General features: G+C 44.9%; 1 protein-coding gene across 1 annotated transcript in view; it reads right to left on the bottom strand.

Annotated features, from left to right (window-relative positions):
* Positions 1–641: 641 nt before the first annotated feature.
* RNF115 (ring finger protein 115) overlaps positions 642–13377 on the bottom strand; it is a 109654-nt gene continuing 96918 nt past the window's right edge. Inside the window, exon 10 of the mRNA XM_066261720.1 lies at positions 642–666. Coding sequence (XP_066117817.1) covers positions 657–666 — 10 coding nt within the window. The 3' untranslated portion in view covers positions 642–656. The remainder of the gene's footprint in view (positions 667–13377) is intronic.

Genomic DNA, 13377 nt, shown 5'->3' with positions numbered 1-13377 from the left:
TTGGAGGTAGTGGTGCTTTCTAATCTTTTACAGAACAACATTTCTTCAGCAAAATGTCCTTTATCAATATATCTTACATAAGTTATCAATACTGCCTCACTGTCTCTCAAAGTTGATTCATTCATTTGCAAGGAGAATTTTCTTGTTTTCAGCTTTTCAATAAGTTGTTTTCAATATCCTCACTCATTTAGTCTATTCTTCTGCTAACAGAATTGTTACTGAGTGGCATAGCTTTTACATCTTTGTCATCTTTTTCAAGAACCGTTTTAAGAAATGCTGATATTGATGGTTTTATTAAATTCTCTCCTATACTGTGATCTTCTCCAGTTTTAGCAATGAATAAAGAAATTTGATAACTAGCCTCAAGAACACGATTATTAGTTGAAGTATGAGCAGTAAATAGAGACTTTAATGTTGTTCTTTTTTCAAAATTTTTCTTTAAAGTTTTAAAGTAACTCAAATCTGAATTAATATGAGCACTATGTTTTGCCTTCAAATGCGCCTCAAGACGACCTCATTTCATTGATTCGTTGGTCAAGCATTGCTGGCATAAAAGACAAAAAGGAATCCGCTCATCGTGAACAGCGGGTATGAACCCAAATTTTAAATATTCCTCCGAATATTGATGAGTTTTTTTCTTGCTTGCACCACTCATTTTACAATGGGCTATAATAAAAATAAGATCAATTAAAAACTAATATTAAAATATGTGTTAAAATATATTCAGTGTGACATAGAGTAAACGTATACTAAAAATTCATATTTATTTAAATGTATATAACACATTTACTACACTACCACCGCAAATCAAAAGGTATCTATATTTTTTCCACTTGACAAAATTTTCTGGAAAGTTATGCTTCTAAAATTAAAATTGTCGTGCATGCACTATTATAGCTCCAATAATATTTATAAAATATTATTGCTTTCTAGCCCCGATGCAAGAAGTACTTAATAAAGAGTTTAATATTGTTAAAAATAAAATCAAATACTTACCAATTATATCTATACAATATATATATGTATATTTATTAAATCAACAAGCTTTACAACAGTTTTGACTGACACTTATTTCAAATTAACACCAACTGAATGATGTGAAACACTACAGAAGTTGCGATGGGCCAATTAGGTGAGAATAACTGCGTTGTTTAGCGAGTTTTTAAAATGTCCGGGGTTCCCTGCGGCAGACGGCACGCTCCTCGGTGAACCCAGGATGAAGTTTACTTGACGAAGCCAATCACCCAGTTGATATTTTGGTCTCGTCAAACAAAATTATACTTAATAATTATTTACTGCAATTTTTTTTTCTTTTTTTCTGAAGCTGGAAACAGGGAGAGACAGTCAGACAGACTCCCGCATGCGCCCGACCGGGATCCACCCGGCACACCCACCAGGGGTGACGCTCTGCCCACCAGGGGGTGATGCTCTGCCCCTCCGGGGCATCGCTCTGCCATGACCAGAGCCACTCTAGCACCTGGGGCAGAGGCCAAGGAGCCATCCCCAGCACCCGGGCCATCCTTGCTCCAATGGAGCCTTGGCTGTGGGAGGGGAAGAGAGAGACAGAGAGGAAGGAGGGGGGGTGGAGAAGCAAATGGGCGCCTCTCCCATGTGCCCTGGCCGGGAATCGAACCTGGGTCCCCCGCACGCCAGGCCAACGCTCTACCGCTGAGCCAACCGGCCAGGGCCTACTGCAATTATTTAAGAATTGCATTTTTTGTTAAATTTGGCACCGATATCTAGCATTGCATTTAAATGGCCCGAGGCGAAAGAGTTAAAGTCGTGTCGAGTCCATTTTCAAATTGCCCCCTTAACTATCGAATTGCCCCCCTGTGGGGCGTGGGCCCCACGTTGGGAAACACTGGTTTAGAGGCTGTTTATATACTCTTAATTATAAATGGGCAAGGGAAAAAACATGACATCATGGCATAAGCTTTGTTTTCACTTACACAGGTTTGGGAAAAGGATGAAGGGAGGGTGTATGGGACACAATTCATTAGCAAGTTTATAACATTCGTCTATAGGGTTCACAAAAAGATGCTTCTACACATTAAAACTTACAAGGCAACACAATAGTAAAAATGTTACTCTACATACTAAAAGACATTCCTATATTTTCTAGTGTTCATTTGCTATTCCTTTGTCCAGAGATATATACATTAACTACATGTTTTCAGAAAGAAAGAGGTAGTTTCCATGGAGACAAATGCCTGTAAATGGTCCATTAGTATAAGAAAAAGTTTAATTTAATCTTTTCTCTCCCTACACCTGGCTAGCTATTCACCCATTTTTCCTATAGGTATGGGGGGAAGGTCAGAGAATCCAAGTCTCCTTTCTCTTTCTGTATTTACAACACAATGTCATCGGCCATCTTGGTTTTATGCTAATCACACAAGTACAGAGATTATTTACAAAATCTCTCTGTACGCCTAGCCCAAATTAATAAAATGTTATTTAAACTTTTTAAAATATTAATATTAATTTTGTAGCTTTTGGGACCTTACAACAAAGCCACTTTCAGTCAAGTTGTAAAAGTAACTAACTAACATAAATCATGATAACTTCTATAGGTTCTAACTGGAGGCTATAGAAGGAACCTTCCATCCCCGAGGGCACAAAGGAACCATGAAACAAAGAACATCCATGAGAACGTCCGCCAGACTGATGGACAAGCCTAATCGGATGACAGCAACCTGTGCCGACCGTTCCTCTATGTCACCCCCTATATAACCTCCCCTACCTTTCCTCAGGGAGGTTGTTGTCCTTAAGCATGACCTACAGCCACTCAAACAAACCTCAAGTATAAATTCTTTAAGGTGACCAATCGTCCTCCTTTAGGGAGGACAGTCCTTCTTTTGTAAGTTTCATCCTCCCTCAAAAAGTGTCCTCCTATATCTCCTCCTTTTTGATATTAAAAGACTAATCTGTAAATGTCCATATTCAATTGATGCAGAGTCAATCCATTGTGTGTGATGTGACATATTTGTATCTAAATGAGTACTTTTTTTTACAATTATTATTAAAAAATAATAGGCATGTAAGCATAATTACAATATAAAATATTACAAATGTTTTTATTATGCATGTAAAGCCAGTAGGCATAGCCACCATCATAGCCACCTGGCCCATGCAAATTTGCATTGAATTTGGACAGATGGTAATGAAATAACAGAGCCAAGAACTGGTGGGCCATTAGCTTTAATTCTAGCTTGCACCCAGCGAGCAAGTAAAAACACACACTGGGCTCCAAAACCCACTCATTCAGTGCTCACAAAGCCACTGACTTATATGAGTTTCCTAGAATCAAAGGTTTCTAACCTCACCAATTTTATTCACCTCTGTTCCCCATCTCCTTCCTTCTCCCTGCACAAACTGGCTTCTGACTCAGCACTCCACCATCTTGGCTGCTTCTCCTGGCCTCTTCCACGTGGCCTTTCTCTGCTCTCCTCTCTAATGCTAATCTCAGGAACCAAGAAAGGGAGCAAGCTCCCAGTCTGCCCCCATTTTATAGTGTAGAAATCAAAACCTTTAATCCAATATACAAATAAGGAAGTCTCTAATACAAAGTCATTTATCTGAGGCATAAATGAGATTCCTCATAAAGAGTGCACCACCCTACATCAAAAAGGGTGGGAAAGGCTTAGTCCCAAAACCAAGCCCCAGGCTACAAGGATCCTGCCTGCCCACAGCCCGCCCCCAACACACATCAATACAGTCATGTCCATCCCATCCATCCCAAGCAAGAAGGACAACCAATACCATCACCTGGGCAACAGGCTTCCACGTGGGCAGCACCATCTTTAACAAAGTGAGCATAATATATTTTATCTGCCCAACAATGCATTTATCATATTATAGTGTATTATTGTTGCAATGAATAAAATGTTAATTTTATTTATGATATTGTCTTCTTCAATTTATTTTTGTCCTTTTCATTGTAAAAAAGTTGGTCACCTTAATATTCTTCTTAATTAGTTTTGATCCCCCACAACTTCTTTCCGGCTGTACCAAACAGTGTCCAGCTAAGCAAACATGTTCTCTGCTAAAATGCAGTGGAGGTAGGCAAGAGGTTTTCTTTTTCTTTCTTTTTTTTTGTGACATAGACAGAGAGAGAGAGAGACAAAGAGAGGGACAGACAGACAGGAAGGGAAGGAGATGAGAAGCATCAATTCTTCCTTGTGACATCTTAGTTGTTCATTGATTGCTTTCTCATATGTGCCTTGACTGGGGGGCTACAGCAGAGCAAGTGACCCATTGCTCAAGCCAGTGACCTTGGGCTTCAAGCCAGAGACCCCACGCTCAAGCTGGTGAGCCTGTGCTCTAACTGGATGAGCCCGTACTTTAGCAGCGACCTCAAGGTTTTCAAACCTGGGTCCTCTGCATCCCAGTCCGACACTCTATCCACTGTGTCACCGCCTGGTCAGACAAGAGGTTTTCTAAAAACAGAAGTTTTAGAAAAACTTCTGTTTCTAAAAACAGAAGTATAAGCCCTGGCCAGTTGGCTCAGTGATAGAGCGTCAGCCTGGCATGCAGGAGTCCCGGGTTCGATTACCAGCCAGGGCACACAGGAGAAGCGCCCATCTGCTTCTCCACCTCTCCCCCTCTCCTTCCTCTCTGTCTCTCTCTTCCCCTCCCGCAGCTGAGACTCCATTGGAGCAAAGATGGCCTGGTGCTGAGGATGGCTCTGTGGCCTCTGCCTCAGGCGCTAGAATGGCTCTGGATGGAACAGAGCAACGCCCCAGAGGGGCAGAGCATCGCCCCCTGGTGGGCATGCCGGGTGGATCCCAGTCGGGCGCATGCAGGAGTCTGTCTGACTGCCTCCCCATTTCCAGCTTTGGAAAAATGCAAAAAAACAAAACAAAACAACAACAACAACAAAACAGAAGTATAGGGGAAATAAACACTGGCAGAGAATAGTAGTCTATCCCATGGCTAACAATGCCATTAGTTATTTCTTCAATTTCTTGAAAGCAAAGAATTAAAATTACTTTTTTACCTGCATTTAGGCCTAATAATTCAAATCATCCTTGTGATTTCCTGGAGGTTTTTATACCCCAGGTCTCTGTTCCAAAATAAAAGCCAAGATGAGTGAGAGGTCTGCCTTTCTTTTCTAAGGTGGGAAAGGATAATCAGCAGGAGGCCCCACCACAGATGCCCCTTTTCAGGTACACCCAGGGATACTGAGTAAGTCCCATAAATGGCATAAGCCATTGCCTTTAATACCACCTTCAGCTAAAGGAAGATGATGTTGGGGTTAGAGTTAGTTAAGGAAAAGCACAGCATTTAAGGTTTACATTTTTATGCAAATTTAACTCCAAACCTTCTCCACAGATAGTGAAAGAGGTCTGCTACAGTGAAGGAAACAACTGTACAAATGGAGATATCCCTTACAAATGTAAATGTCCTTTAACAAAAGTCAACTCTTCTTGGTTTTCAGAGCTTCTCCCAGGTCTGCCCTTTCTTTTTTTTTTTTTTTTTTTTTTTTGTATTTTTCTGAAGCCAGAAACGGGAAGAGACAGTCAGACAGACTCCCACATGCGCCCGACTGGGATCCACCCAGCACTCCCACCAAGGGCTACGCTCTGCCCACCAGGGGGCGATGCTCTGGCCCTCCGGGGCGTCACTCTGCCATGACCAGAGCCACTCTAGAGCCTGGGGCAGAGGCCAAGGAGCCATCCCCAGCGCCCGGGCCATCCTTGCTCCAATGGAGCCTTGGTGCGGGAGGGGAAGAGAAAGACAGAGAGGAGGGGGGGGTGGAGAAGCAAATGGGTGCTTCTCCTATGTGCCCTGGCCAGGAATCGAACCCGGGTCCCCCGCACGCCAGGCTGACGCTCTACCGCTAAGCCAACTGGCCAGGGCCTGCCCTTTCTTAAAACTAACTAGCCTAGCCTAACCAACCTAGCCTAGGTCGCGCAGTGGATAGAGCCTCAAACTGGGATGCAGAGGACCCAGGTTAGAAACCCCGAGGTCGCCAGCTTGAGTGTGGACTCATCTGGTTTGAGTAAAGCTCACCAACTTGAGCCCAAGGTCACTGGCTTGAGCAAGGAGTCACTTGCTCTGCTTTAGCCCCCTGGTAAAGGCATATATGAAAAAGCAATCAATGAAAAACAAAGGTGCCTGTTGGGAAAATAAAATATATTATGCTTACTTTGTTAAAGATGGCACTGCCCATGTGGAAGCCCATTGCCCTTCTTGGGATGGGTATAATTATATTAATGTGTGTTGGGGGCAGGCTGTGGGCAGGCAGGATCCTTGTAGCCTGGGGCTTGGTTTTAGGACTAAGCCTTTCCCACCCTTTTTGATGTAGGGTTGTGCACTCTCATGAGGAATCCCATTATGCCTCAGATAAGTGACTTTGTATTAGAGACTTCCTTATTTGTATATTGGATTAAAGGTTTTGATTTCTACACTATAAAATGGTGGCAGACCGGGAGCTTGCTTTCTTGGTTCCTGAGATTAGCATTAGAGAGGAGAGCAGAGAAAGGCCACATGGGAGGCCAGGAGAAGCAGCCAAGATGGTGGAGTGCTGAGTGAGAAGCCAGTTTGTACAGAGTTTATGCAGGGAGAAGGAAGGAAATGGGAAACAGAGGTGAATAAGTCTGGTGAGCTAGAAACTTTTGATTCTAGGAAACTCAGATAAAGTCAGTAGCTTTGTGAGCACTGAATGAGTGGGTTTTGGAGCCCAGTGTGTGTTTTTACTTGCCCGCCGGGTGCAAGCTAGGATTAAAGATGATGGCCTGTTGGCTCCGTTGTTTCTTTCTCTTTTTTTTTTTTTTTTCTGAAGCTGGAAATGGGGAGAGACAGTCAACAGACTCCCGCATGCGCCCAACCGAGATCCACCCGGCATGCCCACCAGGGGCGGCGCTCTGCCCACCAGGGGGCGATGCTCTGCCCCTCCGGGGCGTCGCTCTGCCATGACCAGAGCCACTCTAGTGCCTGGGGCAGAGGCCAAGGAGCCATCCCCAGCGCCCGGGCCATCTTTGCTCCAATGGAGCCTTGGCTGCGGGAGGGGAAGAGAGAGACAGAGAGGAAGGGGGGGGTGGAGAAGCAAATGGGCGCTTCTCCTATGTGCCCTGGCCAGGAATCGAACCCGGGTCCCCCACACACCAGGCCGACGCTCTACCGCTGAGCCAACCGGCCAGGGCCGGCTCCGTTGTTTCTTTACTGTCTTTTTGAATCCAATGCGAACCTGCATGGGCCAGGCAGCTGTGATGGTGGCGTGGATACTGGCTTCCCATTTGGTGTAGTCTGTGGCAGGATTCGATACAGATGAGTATGGAGCCACCACCACCTTTGAGCAGTGAAGTAGAGGACTGGCTGCTGTTACAGTTCCCCATGGCTGTCCTTTTGGGGGCCATAGGCTGGCTGACTTTTACAGCCATGCAAGAGGAAACAAAGAGCTCTGTGGAAGAGGCTGCCTGGGACCTGCAAGCCAAGCAGTGGAAGGAGCTGGACCAAATGTGGGAGAAAGAGATGCCAACCCTGGAGCTGAAGCAAGCACCAGAGGAGGCTGACCAGGTTTGTGATATTTGTTTGGAAATGGAGCATACGCTGGAGAAGGAATCACAGGTTTGTGAGTTGCAGCTTGCCCTACACATTGTGGAGAGTCAGTAGTGGCAGGAGGCTGAGGCCGGGTCTGGAGCTGCAAGGTCTGCAGAGCAGAAGACTGTGGCAGCCTGGGGCTCGAGGCCGGTAGTGGGAGTTGATGTTTCCAGTTCCTCTTTGGAGGATGAGGAGAATCGGGCTGGAGTGGTGATCCATAGTCTCCAGAAGGTGAGAGCCCAGAGCAAGGAGTACCTACTACACCCATGGTAGGTCTGCAATTTTGGGACATAGGGGTGAATGCCATCATGCTCTCCAGAGCAGAGATGGAAATGCTGACTGCCATTGCCACATGCTCCTCTTTGGGACAGTGTAAGACCTGCCAGGACAGCAGGAATGAGGGGGGTGGCTGAGGCCCCATGTGTGTGGACTAATTTCCTGGATTACAACCCAAATGGGTGCTGGCTCCTTTGTTGGATGGACTTACAGATTTTGGACAATGTGAAATACCCTGATGAGGGTGGAGGGCAGCTTTGCTGGAAGCACTCCCCTGGGAAGCTATTCCCATGGCTAGAAAGTGTAAGAATGAGACAGCACTCAAACTCCAGGTGTGCAGGCTTTATTAGAGGAGAAAGAAAGACCTGCCAGGGCACTTCTTCAAAAGAAGGGCCCTGAAAACAGACTGAGGCAAAATTTTATAGGGTTGGGAATAGCCTCGGGCAAGGGTGTGCTGGTATGTTCGGCTTTCTGGAATATTCTTCCTTGGGGCGAAAGACCAGCTTCCTGGAACCCCTCTGCCCCAGGGGTAATTGTCCAGTAATTAAGGATGGAGTCAGGCAGACAAGTGGAACAGAAAAGGGCAGTTGTAATTTCTGGTCAATTCAATTCATGTATCTATCAGAAAGAAGGTCAAGGACATTTTGCGCTTTGGGCAAAGTATTCAAAGACTGGTGAAATGTACCTTTTTAATTGTTGAAATTGTCATGTTGTTGTAATTTGTGTAATGTGCCTAATTTCCTTGCACAGGTATGCCGGTGGTGTAGATTGTGGGTAGTAAAGTGAGCATAGGGGTGGATTGTTGGGCAGATAAGATATATTATGCTCACTTTGTTAAAGATGGCACTGCCCAGGTCCTGGCCAGTTGGCTCAGCGGTAGAGTGTTGGCTTGGCATGTGGGGGACCCGTGTTCGTTTCTCGGCCAGGGCACAAAGGAGAAGCGCCCATTTACTTCTCCACCCCCTCCCTCCTTCCTCTCTATCTCTCTCTTCCCCTCCCGCAGCCAAGGCTCCATTGGAGCAAAGATGGCCTGGGCGCTGGGGATGGCTCCTTGGCCTCTGCCTCAGGCGCTAGAGTGGCTCTGGTCACAGCACAGCGACGCCCTGGAGGGGCAGAGCATCGCCCCCTGGTGGGCAGAGCGTCGCCCCCTGGTGGGCGTGCCAGGTGGATCCCAGTCGGGCACATGCGGCAGTCTGTCTGTCTCTTCCCATTTCCAGCTTCAGAAAAATACAAAAAAAAAAAGATGGCACTGCCCACGTGGAAGCCCCTTGTCCAGATATTAGTTGCCCTTCTTGGGATGGACGTAATTATATTAATGTGTGTTGGGGGCAGGCTGTGGGCAGGCAGGATCCTTGTAGCCTGGGGCTTGGTTTTGGGACTAAGCCTTTCCCACCCTTTTTGATGTAGGGTGGTACACTCTTATGAGGAATCTCATTTATGCCTCAGATAAATGACTTTGTATTAGAGTCTTCCTTATTTGTATATTGGATTAAAGGTTTTGATTTCTACACTATAAAATGAGGCAGACTGGGAGCTTGCTCTCTCGGTTCCTGAGATTAGCATTAGAGAGGAGAGCAGAGAAAGGCCACGTGGAAGAGGCCAGGAGAAGCAGCCAAGATGGTGGAGTGCTGAGTAAGAAGCCAGTTTGTGCAGTTTGTGCAGGGAGAAGGAAGGAGATGGGGAACAGAGGTGAATAAGTCTGGTGAGCTAGAAACTTTTGATTCTAGGAAACTCAGATAAAATCAGTAGCATTGTGAGCACTGAATGAGTGAGTTTTGGAGCCCAGTGTGTGTTTTTACTTGCCCACCGGGTGCAAGCTAGGATTAAAGATGATGGCCCATCAGCTTTCGGCTCTGTTGTTTCTTTACTGTCTGTCCGAATCCAATGCAAACCTGCATGGGCCGGGTGGCAGTGATGGATACTGGCTTTACAGTGCCACAACAAAGAGTTGATGCTTCTTTCTCTCTTCCTCTCTGTCCATTCCTATCTATCCCTCTCTCTGTCTCTGTCAAAAAAAGAAAAAAGAGCCTGACCAGGCGGTGGCGCAGTGGATAGAGCGTCGGACTGGGATACAGAGGACCCGGGTTCGAGACTCCGAGGTCGCCAGCTTGAGTGCGGGCTCATCTGGTTTGAGGAAAAGCCCACCAGCTTGAACCCAAGGTCGCTGGCTCCAGCAAGGGGTTACTCGGTCTGCTGAAGGCCCGCGGTTAAGGCACATATGAGAAAGCAATCAATGAACAACTAAGGTGTTGCAACGCGCAATGAAAAACTAATGATTGATGCTTCTCATCTCTCTCCGTTCCTGTCTGTCCCTGTCTATCCCTCTCTCTGACTCACTCTCTGTCTCTGTAAAAAAATAAATAAATAAATAAAAATTAAAAAAAAGAAAAAGAAAAAAGAAAAAAGCTAACCAGTCTAAAATAATCAGGAAGTGACATATTTTGGAGTGGAAAACATTCTAAATCTATAAAAAATGATTACACATTTTAAAATAAAATATTAATAAATGTACACATTTTTTAAAATTGATTTTATTTTTTGTGGCAGAGACAGAGGGAGGGACAGAGAGGGACAGACAGACAGAAAGAGTTGAGAAACATCAATTCTTCGTTGTGGCTCCTTAGTTGTTTATTGATTGCTTTCTCATATATGCCTTGACCAGGGGGCTACAGCAGACCGAGTGACACCTTGCTTAAGCCAGCGACCTTGGGGTCAAGCTGGTGAGCCTTGCTCAAACCAGATTAGCCTACACTCAAGCTGGCGACCTCGGGGTCTCGAACCTGGGTCCTCCACATCCCAGTCCGATGCTCTATCCACTGTGCCCCGCCTGGTCAGGCTTTAGTTGATTTTTGATAGAGCAAGAGACAGGAAGGGAGGAAAGAGATGGGAAGAATCTACGCATAGTTGCAGTCACTTTAGTTGTTCATTGATTGCTTCTCATACATGACTGGTGAGGGCAGCTTTAGATGAGCCAGTGACTCTGTGCTCAAACCAGCGACCCAACACTCAAGCTGGCAAGCCCACACTCAAGCGGGTGACCTCAGGGCTTTGAAGCAGGGATCTCAACATCCCAGGTTGATGGTCAGGCTGTATTATTTTCTTAGAATTAATATATCAATCTACTAATTTTTCAGGCACATATACAAACAGAATAAGTATACAGAAATAGGCATGCAGACATAGGTGTATTACAAAGCATTTCAAGTCAATGATGCGAAGAAGTTTTACTCAAATAAAGGTATTGCAATTGCTACAGGAGGAACAATAAGACCTCAATTCTTGTTTTTGTAAGAGAAAGAATTCAATCAAGAGACAAAGTGCAGCAAGTAAAGAAATAATTTATTAGCCATGCGGAGGAAAGGGAACCTTGGAGACAGGTTCAAGAGTTTAGCCCAGGATGAGCTGCCGCTGACCACTGCTCCCCTGATTGCACATCTTGTGGGGTGCCTGGAGTTTAGGAGAGAGGGGCAAGAAAAATGCACCTGCGGGAAAGAGGGTGAGGGAAGGAGGTGGGAAGCAAGGGTGTGCTCCTGGGAGGGAGAGCTTTCTGGGACCTCTATCCTAAGGAATTTTAAGGGAAGGGGTTATAGGGGAGGTCCCAGGAGGATCTCAATAGAATATTCATCAGCTCTCCAGTGTGTCTTTTAGGGTCGTGGTCTTCATTGATTGATCAGTGCCAAGGGAGTCAATCAATGTATCCAGTCCTGAGATCAGCCTTGGCTTTCCTTTATCTGGTTTTGCTGCTTTTCTGGGCCTGGAGCTGAAACACAACTACGGCCTAGATGTTACCTCTGAGGGTTAATGCTTAAGAACTATTCTCCAGAGTTCTTGTTTGTTTTTCCTCTCATGGGGGTCTAACACCACATGACTAGCAATATGTCAGGGGAGGGTCCAAATTCCATAACCAGTGATATGAAATCAGGGGATATAAACCACATAACCAATTTAGGGAGGAAAGGTCACCCTGGGGGTGAGATCCTTGTTTTCCCAGTTTTGGCTGTTGCTAGGCACCTGGGGCTTCCCGCCCTGATGTCGGTGCCTGGCCTGTAGTTCTTACTCTGCTCTTATCTAACTGCCTACCATAGAATCACTGTGATTAGCCTGAAAAAATTTAAGTTATGGCTGTACCTTATACTTTCTATCAAAGTAAATTCTATAAAGACTCAAAATTTTACTGTAATAAGTGAAAAAATAAAAGTACTGTAAGAAACCTTGGGAGAATAAAACCTGAAAGCCATCAAAGTAAAAGAACAGAATGATACATTTAATTATGAGAACAAAACAAAACAAAAACCATTTCTGCAAAACAAAAGCCACTGTAGAACTCTGGACAGATAGCTCAGTTGGTTGGAGTGTCAACCCATTATGCAAAGATTGCTGGTTCAATCGCAGTTCAGGGCACACACAGAAACAGACTGATGTTTCTGTTTGTCAGTCTGTCTCTCCTTAAAATCTATTAAAAAAAAACCCAAAACACAGGAAAGCCAAAGGAGAAACTAGAAAAGTATTTCTACCTCCTATCACAAGACTAATTTTTGAGTACATAAAGAGCTCCTACAAAACAATCTAAAAACACCAACTCAATAGAAAAACTGGTAATTTCATGGAAAGGGGAGAACTGTCTCTTGAACACATAAAAATGTGCTTAACCTCCATCATGATGAGAACTATAAATTAGAACAACACTGAGACCATTTAAAACAATTTATTGATTTTAGAGAGGAAACCATTTCTTGTTCCACTAATTTATGCATTCATTGGTTGATTCTCTCTCCCCCCATTGGTTGACTCTTCTTTAAATTTATTAATTTTAAAATTCTTTTTTTATTTTTTTTTAAATTTATTTTATTTATTCATTTTTAGAGAGGAGAGAGAGAGGGAGAAAGAGAAACAGAGAGGGAGAGAGAAGAGAGACAGAGAGAGAGAAGGGAGAGGAGCTGGAAGCATCAACTCCCATTTGTGCCTTGACCAGGCAAGCCCAGGGTTTTGAACCGGCGACCTCAGCATTTCCAGGTCGACGCTTTATCCACTGTGCCACCACAGGTCAGGCCTTAAAATTCTTTTTTTAAAGCATTTTAATTTTATTTATTTTGTGACAGAGACAGAGAGAGGGACAGACAATAAGGGAGAAAGATGAGAAGCATCAATTCTTCATTGTAGCACTTTAGTTGTTCGTTGATTGCTTTCTCATATGTGCCTTGACTGGGGGGGGGGGGCTACAGCAGACTGAGTAACCCCTTGCTCGAGCCAGTGACCTTGGGCTCAAACTGGTGAGCCTTGCTCAAACCAGATGAGCCCGCACTCAAATTGGCGACCTCAGGGTCTCAAACCTGGGTCCTCTGCATCCCTGTCCAATGCTCTATCCACTGTGCCACTGCCCAGTCAGGCAAATTTATTGATTTTAGAGAGAGACCAAGATCAATTTGTTGTTCCACCCACCCACAGCCTTGGCATAGGGGTACACTGAGACCATTTTAAAACCTCTAAAATTATCATCATGTTACTGTTATGGGTGTGAGGAAATGTACACTAATGCAACCTCTATGGAGGACAATATGG

This window comes from Saccopteryx bilineata, chromosome 2 (genome assembly GCF_036850765.1).
Source record: "Saccopteryx bilineata isolate mSacBil1 chromosome 2, mSacBil1_pri_phased_curated, whole genome shotgun sequence".
In the NCBI taxonomy this organism is placed as follows: Eukaryota; Metazoa; Chordata; class Mammalia; order Chiroptera; family Emballonuridae; genus Saccopteryx; species Saccopteryx bilineata.
This window is presented reverse-complemented; position numbering and strand designations above follow the sequence as displayed.